The sequence below is a fragment of the Mya arenaria genome, chromosome 17, assembly GCF_026914265.1.
Source record: "Mya arenaria isolate MELC-2E11 chromosome 17, ASM2691426v1".
Taxonomy (NCBI): domain Eukaryota; kingdom Metazoa; phylum Mollusca; class Bivalvia; order Myida; family Myidae; genus Mya; species Mya arenaria.
The window spans coordinates 41,263,794-41,279,436 of record NC_069138.1 but is presented as its reverse complement, the minus strand read 5'-3'; the positions used below and the strand labels follow the sequence as shown (position 1 = coordinate 41,279,436).

The window sequence follows — 15,643 nt, the reverse complement described above, 5'->3', positions numbered from 1 at the left end:
GAATTCTTCAGTATGGGTTGAAAGTTTAACAATGTATTTCTTAGTGGTATACAACACTTAGCTTTTCAATATCAAGGTCAAAATGATCACTTGCATTTCGAAATGCAAAAATAACTTCTTTGTGTTGGACTGGATTTCATTTGAAAAAAACAACAACAACAACAAACGTCTTAACATTATCAAAATCACAGAACAGTTTTAGTTATAATTATGTTTCATCTCTTATCCCATTCTAAATCTTAACAGTACAGCAATTCAATAATATTTAAGCACACTTTTTTGGAAAAAGCACTTTAAAACTTTAGGCGTTGAGGTAGATAATTTATTAAATGTTGATGGCCAAATTTATAAAATAATATAAATAGTTAAGTAATTGAAAAGACTAAGCACATTTTTGACTATCAATACTTCTTGAGCTTGTTATCTTTAAATCTTTTATCAGATCCATTTTCAACTACTTTCCTGTCAATTCGGTGTTTTGAAGCAAGACCAACACAGACAGAATAAAAATAACGACAAACAAACAATACTGTACAGGGCTTTAAAGCTGCACTGTCACAGATTTACCGTTTTTACAACTTTTTTTGTCTTGGAAAGAGTAAATTTTTGCGTAACTATCTATATACCAATGGTCAAAGGTTGCTGACAAAAAATCGGATCGTAGATTTTCATATTTCCGTTCGAAAATTAATGTTTTATCGCTTAACCCGTTACTAACGGTTTAAGAAAAATGCATCAAACATCTATTTTTGAACTTAAATATAAAAATCTGCGAACTTATTTTTGTCAGCAGTCTTATATAACCGGTTTTCATGGATTTTCGCAAAAATTGGCTCGTTCCAAGACAAAAAATAAAAAAAAAGTTGTCAAAACGTTCAATCTGTGAAAATGCAGCCTTAAAATTTGGTTTCAATGATAAAACTTCAACTTATGAAAATCTTCTCTGCTTACTTACATTCCTGTCCGTCCATAAATTTCTTCATCCATCAAGTCAATAGGGCCAAAATTTACGGACCAATCCGGAAATCGCCGAATCGTTGTGTAGTCTGGAAATGTCATGGGAAGATGGACTCATTTGCAATATTTGAGAAAACTTTTCCTGTTGATTTAGATGGAAGGTATTGCTGTTAACTTACATACAAAAGTATCTAACATGTTTTATATTTTGCAAACAACTTACATTTTTTGAACATTGTTAAGGAAAATACAGATAAAATCTCCGCTCTGGCACTGATGTTTTTTTGGTTATTTTTGAATTGGATGCTGGAAATTTGGAATTATGAAAGTTAACGACAATTTCAGCTTCATCGATTATCAGCAAATGTGTATTTATCAATAACCTTTCTCTTATATAAGATATCAATGGTTTGTCTGTTTCATAAATGGCGCTAAATTGGGATTTAATTTTGAAATTTGTTTATCGAAGATCGCAAATATTCGGACATTTTTTTCGGATAATTGGTGATTTGGTCATTTGATTGTGCACTTGTATTGCTGTGGACAAAGGTCTTTGTAGAAGAACTTTTAATTATAAAAAAAGACATGATTGTTATGGATTATTATAAGATTTTAAAGCAGTTTTTTGTTAGGGGGGGGGGAACATTTTAAGTGTAACATTAAATACAAGACATGTTGATCCCTTCAGGGTTCAGCATGCTTTTCTCTGAAGGGATCTGTTGCGTCTTTCTTGTCCGGGCACGTTACAAAAAGTGGCAGTGGTGGTATCCTTCTCAAAGGGGAAAGTAGTGAAACATTCCGCTGTTTTTCAGCTTACTTTTTTTTTTTATTAATTGACGAAATATTCATGTTTTATATGGCCAAAATCAAAAGTTACCTTAATGGAAAAACTGTCCAAGACGCCATGCTGCAACCGCTAATCCAGACCCCACTTTACAACTGTAATTTATAGATCTGGAGGACATTTGTGTAGAGACAGTAAGGAAGAGCACTTCCTGTGGGTCACAGATACGGACCATGGACATTACAGACCAGACATTACGGATCAGATTACGGGACATAACAGACCAGATTTAGGGATATTACGGTCAACTTACATTGCTACACAGAAGTGTACATGTAACTTGGAACTACTTTAAGGCTTAAGACAGTGCTACCTTAAAGCTTAAACATTATTCTGGCTTGGTTTCTACTGAGCTTCAGAATTCATCTTATGAGCATAACCCACCTGGCTATGGATAACTGTTTTGTCACCCAACCATGCATTTCATGTCTACAGGGTTTCTCAGACTCAGTTTACCCGTTTTACAGTGACTCACCAAGAACTAACCATAATATCACTTGACATAATTGTAAAACCTGGAGAACCCTGGTTCACCATGTTTTCAGGCAATTGACCACATTTCTACATGCATTCCAGTGAATGGCCATACCTACATGTAGGTCCCGAAGACCTCCCAAACAGTCCTGATCATTGTCAGTTACAGACTGTATACCCTGGCTCTTAAATGCCACAATATTGTCAACACTAGCCAGTAAAGTTCCAACTTAATCCTGAACATATATGCAATACCAACACCTACCACTAATAAGGTAGCATTGCTACCCCACCATGGCGACCTTTGCATTATCTATGTTAGTGTAACGGAAACAGTGAAATCAAGCATTTGCCCTCGTAAAACGCTGTTTCTGGGTCCCTTTAGAGCTCCCAATCAGTCCTGACACGTTGATCGGTTGCAGACTGCTTTGTCCGACACTTGAAGCACACCTTGTCTACAACAGCCAAGAAAGTCCCCTAGCTCTCCTGAATCATTGTGCAATCCTACCACCACCACTAGGCAACTTGGCTAGCCTATCATGGCAACCCTTGCACTCTCGATTTTAGAGTAGCCGAGAAAGCGCTTCTCAATCCATGATCTCGGCAAGCATGCTACTTTTATATCATATTCACTAAGGGCTGATCAGGCCCTCTCACCAGTTGCTCCTGTGATTCCTGGAAATGTGTCAACCACTTCAGACTGTTTTAAATGAAAGTCAGTCATTCACTAGGCATCTAACTTGGCATGCAGCTACCATCTGGAGAGGCCAAACCACTGAAGTAGGTACCCAACTTTGGTACCACTCAAAATCTTTCACAAGGCCTAGGGTTTAAGAGGCATTTATAACATTTATTACATCAGGATGGGCATGGTTACCTCCACAGCAAAATACATGTACACTCCTCCCTCTACTAGAACAATACAAAGTCGACTGAACTTGTTGATACCAGTTGTATTGCCGGCATTCATAAACTTTTCAGGCAAAAGTGCCTAAAAGCTTTCCAATGGTAATATCTCAGATTCTATCAGCTCAGTGTTACCAAAAACGTCCCTCAAAAATAGGAGTATGAATTGGCTTTCAAAAAGTAATAGTCAGCTGCTTTGCCTGAAAGGAACTAGGAGGGAAAACTGTAACGTGCCGTCTAACAAGCCCAACAGATCCCTTTGAACAGAGAAATTTATGCTCGATCCTGAAGGGGTCCGTTGGTCTTTAAATACAGTAAATTCTCAATCCACACAGAGCCCAAGTTTTGCTAATTTGCTTTTTTCCAATTAAGTAAATATACATACTATAAAAGTACTTCCGTCTATAATGGAATGTTTTACTATGAACGCATTTCCCCTGCACCCTAATTCCCCTCCCCATCCCAAGTTAGAGAATCTGGAAGAGTTCTTTGAAATGTTTGTTGCCTATTATTACGGAACCAAGTCAAAGTAGTGACACTATGTCCGCTGAAACTATGGACAGTTTTCAGTGCAAAATCTGCTGGAGACATTAAAATCAGGCCAATTTCTTTAACCATTATTTTTTAATGAGTATTTTCACTCATTTTGTAAACAAATAGCCAAAGTCCCAGCCACTGTCAAAGGTTAAAAATCAGAATGATGAAACAAAATGGAGGCCAATTTGAAAAGCAAATTCACTTTTTCTGGCTATTACAACTCAGAAAAATGACAAAATTTGCCATATTGGTGAGCAATTCAATAAAGCAATATTTTAAGGCATTACTAAACTAGAGCTTCATCCATTGCATCTTTTAAAGCAAGCCAAAAAAGACATGTGAACCCAGCCAGAACAGCTGAGTCATACATCTTTCAGCTTCTTAAATATACCAATTAGCATTGGTTATTTGGTTTAATTACCATTTCTTAAGGTATCTGCATAACCCGTATATTCGTCTAAAAAGTGGCCTTTAAAGTTTACCTCCATCCTGTTTATGACTTCCAGGCTGTTAATTTGCTTCCCTTAAGCTGTTGTATAGCAATGGTGTTTCAGCTCTGGATGATTCTGATAGTTCACATCCATCACATCTATGTCCTCTACAGGAATATTTTCTTCTTCCTCTTCTCTCCTGTTCTGGACTCAGATCTTTAACATTTACCATTCCTCAGTACTTCAAAAAAAAAATTTCTTAACTTTTTTTTCATAGGAATAAAACCAATGGATGACACAGCTGTTTCATCTTTTTCAAGATAATTAACATAATTTTCTTTGATTTTTTTTGGCTTTTCAAAACGTGGAACTTTAATCATGAAGCTTTCTGGCGCCTGTTTTCCAACTTTCTTTTGTGTAGCCTTTTTAGTAACTTCTTTGCTTAGTCTTTGCTTGAACCGGCTCAGCATAAAACTTTGGTTGACCCAGCATCTCTTCTCTTTCAAGCTCACTCAGGTGTTGATACAAATGCCTCTTAACCTCATTCATGGCTTTCATGTTGTAGCCATAGCTGGTAAATTCTTTGACACATTGCTTTTGCATAAGCGTGCATCTAAAGGTGAATGATCGTGAGTACTCATTTTCAGATGTGTCCGTAAACAGGTTCACAATAGTCTTCTCTGTCAAGCCCTAGATCTGTCCCAAAGGCAATAAGGGCACTCGTTTCAAATTTTTCTCATAAGCAGGAACTTTTGCCTGTAGTACTGTTGGAGAAACTATCTCTGGTGATCTTGGCTCCTGTTTGAGTGTTTCAGTTGCAACATGAGCAAGAACATCTAATTGGCATATATATATATATATATATATATATATATAGCTAGTTCTCCTTGTTAAGGTCCAGGGCCTATATATATAAGACCAGTGGACCCTTCAGGGTCGAGCAAGCTTTTTTTAAGGAATATGTTGTCTTGTTTGTCTCCCAGGTTACAAAAGGTTTAATTTATATTGTTTGATAAAGTTGAATGATTGGTGTAGGTGCCCATCACAGTTATGGCCCAGAGTGGTGGTATGGCTCAGAGCTACCCTTGTTGGAAACATGACAAAGGCTGGCTGGTCTCAGTTATTGAAGGCTACCCCTTTTTTTCTCTCTTAGTTTGTGTAACATTTTCATGTCTTTAAGGTAAATCCCCTCTTTGTGCTTCGAAATTCGTTGTTAACACATCATAGGCATGTTCTCGGACAATAATGCCAACAATGGTACAGACAATGGTGCAGACAGACCTTGTTTTTTTTTGTGTTTTTTCTAAGACAACCAACCATAGTGGGTCTGAATCCATTGACCTCGCTTGCTCACCAAAGATAGAAGATACAAGAATCTTTATTTAAGTCATGTTTATGACAACAAGAAGCTTAAAGCCCTATAAGCTATTTTCCAACAGGAATAAGGAACATATATAATATAATGAAACATAACAATGAACTGTTTGACCTAAAAATAAAAGCATATGGTTTTAAATAGGGTAAACATGGGGAAAAGTATTAACAAAAGCTTTTTCAAATCATATATGCAGACAATTACAAAGAAATGAAATAGATTATAGCACTGTATACAATGATTACATCAAACTCATTTCCTGGCTGTATGGCCAGTCTACTCGCACAAAGTTCTAATGAGCGGAACCGATACTAGTGTAACCAATTATTGATAGTAAAATCGTTTTTTTAAAATACTAGATCTAGTACCTGAATTGTAGTTTTGTCCATGTACAGTGTTAAACTCTTAATCAGTATATGCATATATATATACATTATGTCTATGATTGTTAGTAGTTAAGTTATTGGTGTTGGTGTTGTTGTTGTTGTTAAAGGTAACATCTGAACACTTACTTATATATATATTTTTTTCTCAATGATAACCAAATACAATCAATTGTCGCCAATGTCAGTCCCATCCAATCGATTTTCGATTATAATCGATCATCAGAACAGCACTAACGGATACCGTTGATACAGTTATGAAATCTAGCTCCCAGCCAAAATCAGGCTTGTTATAAGAAATGGGTTTTGTAAGAAATATTTTAATGTAATAATATTCTGGCTTGCATTGGAATGAAACTGGTACTAAAGTCAGACTGCCAAGTTTGACCAAAGGAGCAGGTGATTTATCTTTTGTTGTGAAAATTATTATTTTTAGGAAATGTTCACAAACTTGCAAGGAATTATTCTGAAAAAGACCTGGGTGTGCTCTTCACAAATAATTTGAATTTTGAAACCCACATAAATAATACAGTCAACAAAGTAAACAAAATCATTGGGCTTATTAGAAAGAAATTCACCTTCATGGACAAATCCTTGTTCTTAACATTGTACAAGTCTCTTGTTCGTTCCCACTTGGACTATGGAAATTTAATTTACTTCCCATACACGAAGAAATGTAAGCAAGTTCTGGAGAATGCGGAACGTAGAGCCACAAGACTAGTTCCTGAATTTCGTGGACTTTCCTATCAAGAACGATTGAATGAACTGAATCTCCCAACATTGGACTACCGTAGAAAAAGATTTGATTTGATACAAGTTTTCAAAATTATTCACGAAGTTGATGACATCAATGCAAGTGTATTTTTCAATTTTGCGGACAATAGTGGAACAAGAGGTCACTGTTTAAAGCTTGCAAAGCCTAAAGCTCACAAGTCTATTCGATTAAATTCTTTTGGACAACATACTATATCCACATAATGTTGTTACATGCAGCACTGTGAACAGTTTTAAACCACAACTGGATAAGTTATGGGCACACAAACGTTTTGATCTAAGTGATGTGTATTAATTCATCAGTAAACAATCAGACCGGAGTGAATTCAATATTTTCATTGATAAACAATCAGACCAGGGTGGAGATTTGCATAGAAGTAGTCTAAAGGGATCAACTAGCCTAAAGGGCTAAACATTTCCCTAGAAGACACAAGGTAGGTAGGTAGACATAAATCTATGTGCGATAATTCTGTCAAATGAAACATTTATATCGTGTCCACTATATAAGTAATTTGAAAGATGGAAATTAGACTTAATTTACAGATATATTTACTTAAAAAACTGGTGATATTTGTATAATTTAAGAAATCAACAACTTCTTAATACTAAATAGATGTAAACCAGTTTGAAGTGCCATACTTATGAATGTAGATTACGACCTAAGTCTGGCGAGCCCTTTGTAATAAATCAAGTGCTTAACATTTGTTCAAACCAGTGGAAGTTTATGACATACTCAAATTCTGAAATTATCATTGTAAATACTCACTAAGCCATTTTCTTAATAATTGTGAACATGTAAACAATAATATTGTTATTTTGTAATCAAATAACAGTGGTAGTACTAATATGAACAATAGTTTGCTGTGATCTATAACTTTTGAATTGTTAAAACAATGAATTGCCCAATGTAATATTACGCTGGAATTAGTTGCATACTTCTAAAGTAAGTTTATTTTTCTTTGAGCATGTATCATTTTATTTAGAATTTCCATTTCATGCAGGAGATAAAGTAATTGCATTATTTTTTATATTTACAAGTCGAAATACAGAAATCTGAATTAAACATACCTACGTGATGGAAATGTGTGAAATGATTTGATCCAAGTGAATGGCTATGCATGTTTTGTTTGAAATGATTTCTGAGTTGCATGTGAAGGTACAGTAACATTTAATACTCTTCAATGAGGAGGTTCAGTAGTAATTTACGGAAAGATTTTATTCATTCTATTTATTATTGATGAACAAGGGTGTCTATAATGACAAGTATCAATTTCGTTTAATTTTATGTGATTTTTATTGGCTGGAAGCTTTTGAATAATTTATGTTTACAAAAAAACTCTGTTATAAGTTTGAAATACAGGTTATGAGAAAGACGTACAAGAATTTTAATGCGGATAACTTTGTACAGTACCAGTCCAATTCATGAATAGATTAGGAGCTTACAGTCAAAATCTCGTTTATTTCAATTACTGCAATCAGAGACATCAGATTAGTTCCTCTGTGCCGATAATTACTACATGTGTATGTATGCAATTCCTTTTGCTGAATAAACTTAGGACAAGTCTGATATCTGCGCTGAAAATACTATTCATAATGGTGTAACTGTTATTGTTTGTATTTGGGAGAGTGAGAAAATGATGATACATCCAAGGTAGCTAAATCTGCAAAACATAATTATTAGACCTATGATGTGATAATCAGGAGAAAAAGATTGGAACAGCGGCTCTACGTGTCACAGACAGAAATGTCTGAATCAATATAAACACTTAAACAGTGTCACTGTATCTGTTATGATTTCCTCCATACTTTCTCCTGGGAGGAACCCGGAGACCTCATTAAATTTCTAAATGTTTTAGTACAGTGCATATAATTGATTAGGTGTGGCTTGGAACATATTACAAAAGGGACTTGAGCAAAAGAAAGAAATATCTTAAGCAATGAAAAATATAGATTTTCATTTTATAGAGAATGTGCAGATTTTATAAGCAGCAGAAGTAAAAATGTAACGATACCTGGCACTTTTGCGATTATTTTGTTGTTTGTATTTTGTAAGAACATGCTTGAAAGGATGAGAGGGCACTTGATTGTAGTCTTAACATATGCATTTGTATTTGTGAAGAAGGTTATTTAGCCCAGAAAGTCTACATATTATACATATTAATTATGTTGTAAACGTAACGTCATTACAGTATTTTTGGGGGTCTGAAATTTGAACCAATTCCTCTCCTGAAATGTTTTTTTGAAGAGCATTGAACTCTAAACATTTAGCAAACAAAGCTGTAAAGTGTCATTCATGAATATGTTGATAGATTTGTTGAATAAATGGTTTGAAAACAAGTTGAACATTACATGAATGAGATGAGTACTTTTCCCCCTTTTTGCCCAAAACGCTGCTATTTTTCCACTATCAACGACCCCGTCACTATTCCCTTAAAAGTAGAAAAAACACTGCACTAGCTCTTAGTATACTTAAAGAAAGTATTCATCATTTATTTACTGTACTTTACATGTGAGCATCTCTCAAGACTAGCACTTTGTGAGATTTACTGATATCTAGTGATGACAAGACTATACTTCCTGACTATTTACCATAGTTGCTCTAATCATCACAGTGGTTAAGTCGATGGTTTTACTTAGGCCTAAAAAAAATACATTTGGTTCGGGGTACCCGACTCTACCTACGGAATAGGCACCGACCCTACCATTTTTATAGTCAGTTTGCAGTTGGGAAAAAAAATGAAAAACTAAAAAAAAAAATTAAAAAAAAAATTGTGTTTTGTTTTTTTTAATTGCTTTTCAATATGTAATTTAAACCTAAAATGCTTATACAGAAGATAACTTTAACACCATTCTCCAATGATGAAAATAATATTCTTATATAAAACCTAATAAAAATAAAATAAAAAAAGCCTACCTACCCTACCTATTTTTGAAAAGGATGTAATCCTAACCAAACAATTAATTTTTTTAGGCCTTTCTATTAAATTTTCATTCATTCCCAGTTTTTATCCCATAGATTAATTTTCTTTTTTATTTGAAATAGTAACTAACTGTTATTTTAACTTCATTTTTGGAAGTTGACAGTTATTGTGTTTGTACCTTAATTCAAACGCTAGATCCTTTTTAAGAGTATTCAACTCCATTATTTTTGTTTGTGGTAAAAACAAAAAACTTATTATACAGTATGCCTACTAGTTTAGTATTTGGTTTCTAAGCTGCAAGGACATTGTATTGCTCATTGTTTAGATATAATATGGTATACATGTAGTTGTTATCACTGTATTGCTCATTGTTCAGATATAATATGGTATACATGTAGTTGTTATCACTGTATTGCTCATTGTTCAGATATAATATGGTATACATGTAGTTGTTATCACTGTATTGCTCATTGTTCAGATATAATATGGTATACATGTAGTTGTTATCACTGTATTGCTCATTGTTTAGATATAATATGGTATACATGTAGTTGTTATCACTGTATTGCTCATTGTTTAGATATAATATGGTATACATGTAGTTGTTATCACTGTATTGCTCATTGTTCAGATATAATATGGTACATGTTACTGCTGTGGTAGTAATTTTGTATTGCTCATTGCTTATATATACATGTACTATGGTATCTGTTACTGATGCAGTAGTGATTACAGTGATTTTGTATTGCTCATTGCTTAGATATACTACGGTAGTTGTTACTGATGCAGAAGTGATTACCCTGGTGTGGAGACTTAGTATAACATGTTAGGTAAATAGTGCATTCACCGGTTTCCTAATTTGTTGGCATTATAACAACAGTAATGTTAGAATATATTCTTAGAAACAAAAACAACAACAAGAATAACATCAGGATGTATTGTGTGTGTGAACTCATTGAACAGGATGTGAAATATAAACATGTTCAAAGTGCTCATGATTGACAATGCTGTGATATATAGAAGAAGAAGTTACTGAAACATATGGCAATGTTTGTCCTCTCCAAGTGAGAACATGGCATGGGCCGCAAATGGGTAAGAAATTTTAGTAAAAGAAATAGGTAAGTCAGAGCAGTGGATCCAGAATTTGGCAGAACTTGGGACATGTCCAACCACAATATCAAAATTTGGACCACTGACTCATATTTGTTTAAGTGCATCCTATTTGCAAGCAGTTTGAGTATGGATAATATTGATTATGAAGGACCGTATTTAATCTGTTGCTAGCTGAAATCCCCAATTCAACCCCGTTCTTGTTTAATTCATGTATTTGTATATTTTCAGTTGCAATGCCAACCTGTTGAGTGAAGTCACCTATGGTGAGCTGGGAAAACCACCTTGTAAGTTGGTGCTTGGAATCATGATTTATTGTGCATGCCTTTCAATAGAAGAAAAACATATATTGTGTCAAAAAAGGAAAGGTTCCAGACATGTACACTTGCTTCCCAAGAAAAGACACATTATTTTTTATGCCCCTGAAGGTATTAAAATCGCACCGTCCGTCCGTCCTTCCTTCCGTCCATGTGTCGGGCTCAATAATTCGTGTCCGGGCTGTAACTTTCCCTTGTATGGACAGATTTTTAGCTCGACTATTCAAAGAATAAGGAGAGCTAAACTACTCACCCAAGCGTCGGCGTCACCCCTTGGTTAAGGTTTTGCGTGCAAGCACACATAGGTAAATATCTCAGCAACTATTGCATTGGGACTTTATACAATGGTATTCAACCATCCAACCTACTTAATTAGCCAAGTTAGATAACTCTAGTTTGCATTTAATGCAAATAATAGGCCTTTATTATTTGACTTAGAAATTCTGGTTAAGGTTTTGCGTGCAAGCACACATTGGTTAATATCTCAGCAACTACTTGAGGTATTGCATTGAGACTTGATACAATGGTACTCAACTATCCAACCTACTTAATTAACCAAGTTAGATAACTCTAGTTTGCATTTAATGCAAATGATTGCCCTTTATTATTCGACTTAGAAATTTTGGTTAAGGTTTTGCGTGCAAGCACACATTGGTTAATATCTCAGCAACTACTTGAGGTATTGCATTGAGTCTCGATACAATGGTACTCAACCATCCAACCTACTTAATTAACCAAGTTAGACAACTCTAGTTTGCATTTAATGCAAATAATTGCCCTTTATTATTTGAATAAGAAATTCTGGTTAAGGTTTTGCGTGTAAGCACACATAGGTTAATATCTCAGCAACTACTTGAGGTATTGCATTGAGACTTTATACAATGGTACTCAACCATCCAACCTACTAAATTAATCAAGTAAGATAACTCTAGTTTGCATTTAATGCAAAATAATTGCCCTTTATTATTAGACTTAGAAATTCTGGTTATGGTTTTGCATGTAACCACTTTTAAGTCAATACCTCAGCGGATACATCATGTATCATGTAAACTTTACACACAGGCTCCCAACCATTTAACCTTCTTATTTAATAAGTAAGATAACTCTATCTTTCATATTATATAATTTTTGCCCCTTTATTATGCGACTTAGAAATTCTGGTTAAGGTCTTGCATGTTAGCACACATAGGATAATATCTCAACAACTACATGATGTATTGCATTGAGACTTTATATAATGGTATTCAACCACCCAACCTAATTGAATAACAAAGTTAGATAACTGTATTTTGCAAATAATGGCCCTTTATTATTACACTTAAAAATTCTGTTTAAAATTTTGCATGTAACCACATTTATGTTAATATCTCAGCACATCATGTATTGCATTGAAATCTAATCTAACAGTGATCCATGCATGTTTCGCCAAAACTTTTCAATCCTTACACTGAAAAGCGGCGGAATAGTCGTGCGCGCTGTCTCTGTGACAGCTCTTGTTAAAATAACTTGCTACATGTGTTCCACATATCAAGACGACGTGTCGCGTGCAAGAACGGTGTTCCTACCTCTAAGGTCAAGGTCACACTTAGTGTTTATTCACAATGGAGTGCTGCATATAAGGATATGGAGCATAGGTTGTCGTGTCCGGGCTGTAACTTTCCCTTGTATGGACAGATTTTAAAATAACTTGCCAAATGTGTTACACATACCAAGACGACGTGTCGCGTGCAAGACCCATGTTCCTACCTCTAAGGTCAAGATCACACTTAGTGTTTATTCACAATGGAGTGCTGCATATAAGGACATAGAGCATAGGTTGTCGTGTCCAGGCTGTAACTTTCCTTTGTATGGACAGATTTTAAAATAACTTGCCACATGTGTTCCACATATCAAGACGACGTGTCGTGTGCAAGACCTGTGTCCCTACCTCTAAGGTCAAGGTCACACTTAGTGTTTATGCACAATGGAGTGCTGCATATAAGGATATGGAGCATAGGTTGTCGTGTCCGGGCTGTAACTTTCCCTTGTATGGACAGATTTTAAAATAACTTGCCACATGTGTTAAACATACCAAGACGACGTGTCGCGTGCAAGACCCGTGTTCCTACCTCTAAGGTCAAAGTCACACTTAGTGTTTATTCACAATGGAGTGCTGCATATAAGGACATAGAGCATAGGTTGTCGTGTTAGGGCAGTAACTTTCTCTTGTATTGACATATTTTAAAATAACTTGCCACATGTGTTCGACATATCAAGAGGACGTGTCGCGTGCATGACCCGTGTCCCTACCTCTTAGGTCACATTTTGTGTTATTCACAATGGAATATATAAGGACATAGAGTATAGGTTGTGGTGTCCAGGCTGTTACTTTCTCTTGTATGGACAGATTTTAAAATAATTGCCACATGTGTTCGACATACCAAGACGACGTGTCGCATGCAAGACCCGTGCCCTTACCTCTAAGGTCAAGGTCACACTAAGGTGTTTGTTCACAATGCTGCATATAAGGACATAGAGTATAGGTTGTCTTGTCCGGGCTATAACTTTCCCTTGTATGGACAGATTTTAAAATAATTGCCAGATGTGTTCGACTTACCAAGACGTGTCGCGTGCAAGACCCATGTCCCTACCTCTAAGGTGAAAGAAACACTTAGTGTTTATTCACAATGGAATGCTGAATATAAGGTCATAAGAGTGTAGGTTGTCAAATATGGGTGGTATTTTTTATGTTCAGAGGCAATTTAAAATAACTTGCCATATGTATTTGACATGTAAAGGCAAGATCAACTTTTCATGTACTGACCTTGTTCATAGGTCAATGTCACATTCGGGGGCATTTGTCACATACGGTGTCAGCTCTTGTTTTATATATATAATATTAATACATGTGTTTTTCATATGGCCTAGTAATTTCATATGGCCCAGTAATTGTATCAGGAGTTCTATTTTTTCTTCTGCACGCATTGTATGATTATGGAACAGGCCATTTTTGGGCAAATGGCTGTGTTGAGTGTTCCTAATGGTTCATACAGATGCTTATAATGTTAAGTCCAATACTTTAACCATCAACAACTGATACTATGATTAAACCAAGGTGCTATTTTAGAAAATGTAAACATTGGGCCGATTGTTCAGAACTTTGTTAAAGTAAACAGTGTTGTTGTTGACTTTAAAAGGTGAAATATTTTATAATGTGCTCATATTTGAATTCAAACATACAGCTGGAACATAAGTCTCCAAACTTGTTAGAAATACTACACATCACTAGTGTGTCAATTAAACTTTTGGAGCAGTACAGATTTTAAAGTTAGCAACTATGACATTATCAACATAAATAAGAGTTAACTTAAACACAGTTTACAACAACCAGCCTAGTCTTTGGCATTTCTGTAGTGCCCTTTTTTCTGAAATAAATTTATAAGTTTATACCATGCCCTTTAAGGCTTTATCAATCCGGGAGAAAACACTACAAGTATAAACATTATATTAGCTTTATTCAATTCTTACCAAAAAAACAACAGCAACAGAACATTTCTTAAGCCATCTTTTATATTGACTAGTGTTTGACAAAATATGGTAAGTACCATTCCCCACCCATTTATTGCCATTGAACACAAAACAAAGCTATTGAATATTTCAATGTTTAATAGTAAAAAGTATATCGTAAGCAGGCGCTTGGACAATGCTGTTACGAAAACCTGCTTCACCAACATTCAACATTCCACTCTTATCCATGTATTTGCATTAATTACCATTTAATCAGTAAATACAACTGATCTTGTCCATCGCTGAATGACCAATATCATTGGTCGGCAGACTACCATAACAAGTTTTATTAAGTGACCAATGAAATACAGAGGTAAATATTTCCCGCCTAATTCATTATATTTAAATGACTGAAAATACATTTTCACTTCTTAAAAATCAAATTTAGAGATGTGTTTTAAAAATCAAATACAAATGCATAGCTTAAACATAACCAATTAATCTTTAAATTTCAAAAACAGAAATATCTTGACCAGTGTAATTAAGATCATATTTTATTTCAACGAAAAGTGTCATAGAAAAACAAATTCTTACAAGTGGCAACAATATGTCTTTATATTTCTACTGTTGTTTAATAAAATTTTGCTGATAATGAATATGAAAAAGCTATTTATACATACATACAAATAACAATGCTTTCATAAGATTCTGCACAAATCTCAACAACTGTGTTTAATGTCTAGAATCATAAAAAATGGAAACTTTCAATGTTTCATAAATGCTTATAAACAGTTTCAAAATAAACTGTTTATTATACTTGAGGCTATTTAAGTCCAGAAGTTTCTTCGGGGATTGGGAACATGGCTGTCAACCCTGCTTTGGAAACACTCCTTGGAAGTTCTGGAGATTTCTCCTCACGTTTTCTTCTAAGGCACGACAAAGAAGGGGAACGTATTGTTGCACGATCTAAATGCACACGCTTGTTGCCCAAAAATTCGGCTCCGTTCACTGAGAGGTTGAATGAAACTCTTTTAGTTGTTGATGCGTTGTTCATTTTTGACAGTTCATGTTTTAAGTTATAGGGTCTTTTCTCGTGTAAATATTGGTATTGGTCAGGACTATTACCAA

General features: G+C 34.9%; 1 protein-coding gene across 7 annotated transcripts in view; it reads left to right on the top strand.

Annotated features, from left to right (window-relative positions):
* The first annotated feature begins 1,034 nt into the window (after positions 1–1,034).
* Positions 1,035–15,643, top strand: part of LOC128223914 (uncharacterized) — a 68,922-nt gene continuing 54,313 nt past the window's right edge. For 4 of the 7 annotated variants that reach the window (XM_052933380.1, XM_052933379.1, XM_052933376.1 and 1 more), the window contains exons 1-2: positions 1,035–1,118; positions 10,944–10,999. In XM_052933380.1, coding sequence (XP_052789340.1) covers positions 1,066–1,118; positions 10,944–10,999 — 109 coding nt within the window. In that variant the 5' untranslated portion in view covers positions 1,035–1,065. Of the gene's footprint in view, positions 1,119–7,503; positions 7,625–10,362; positions 10,695–10,943; positions 11,000–15,643 lie in introns of those variants that run through there. The other 3 variants (XM_052933377.1, XM_052933378.1, XM_052933381.1) reach the window with 3 other exon arrangements.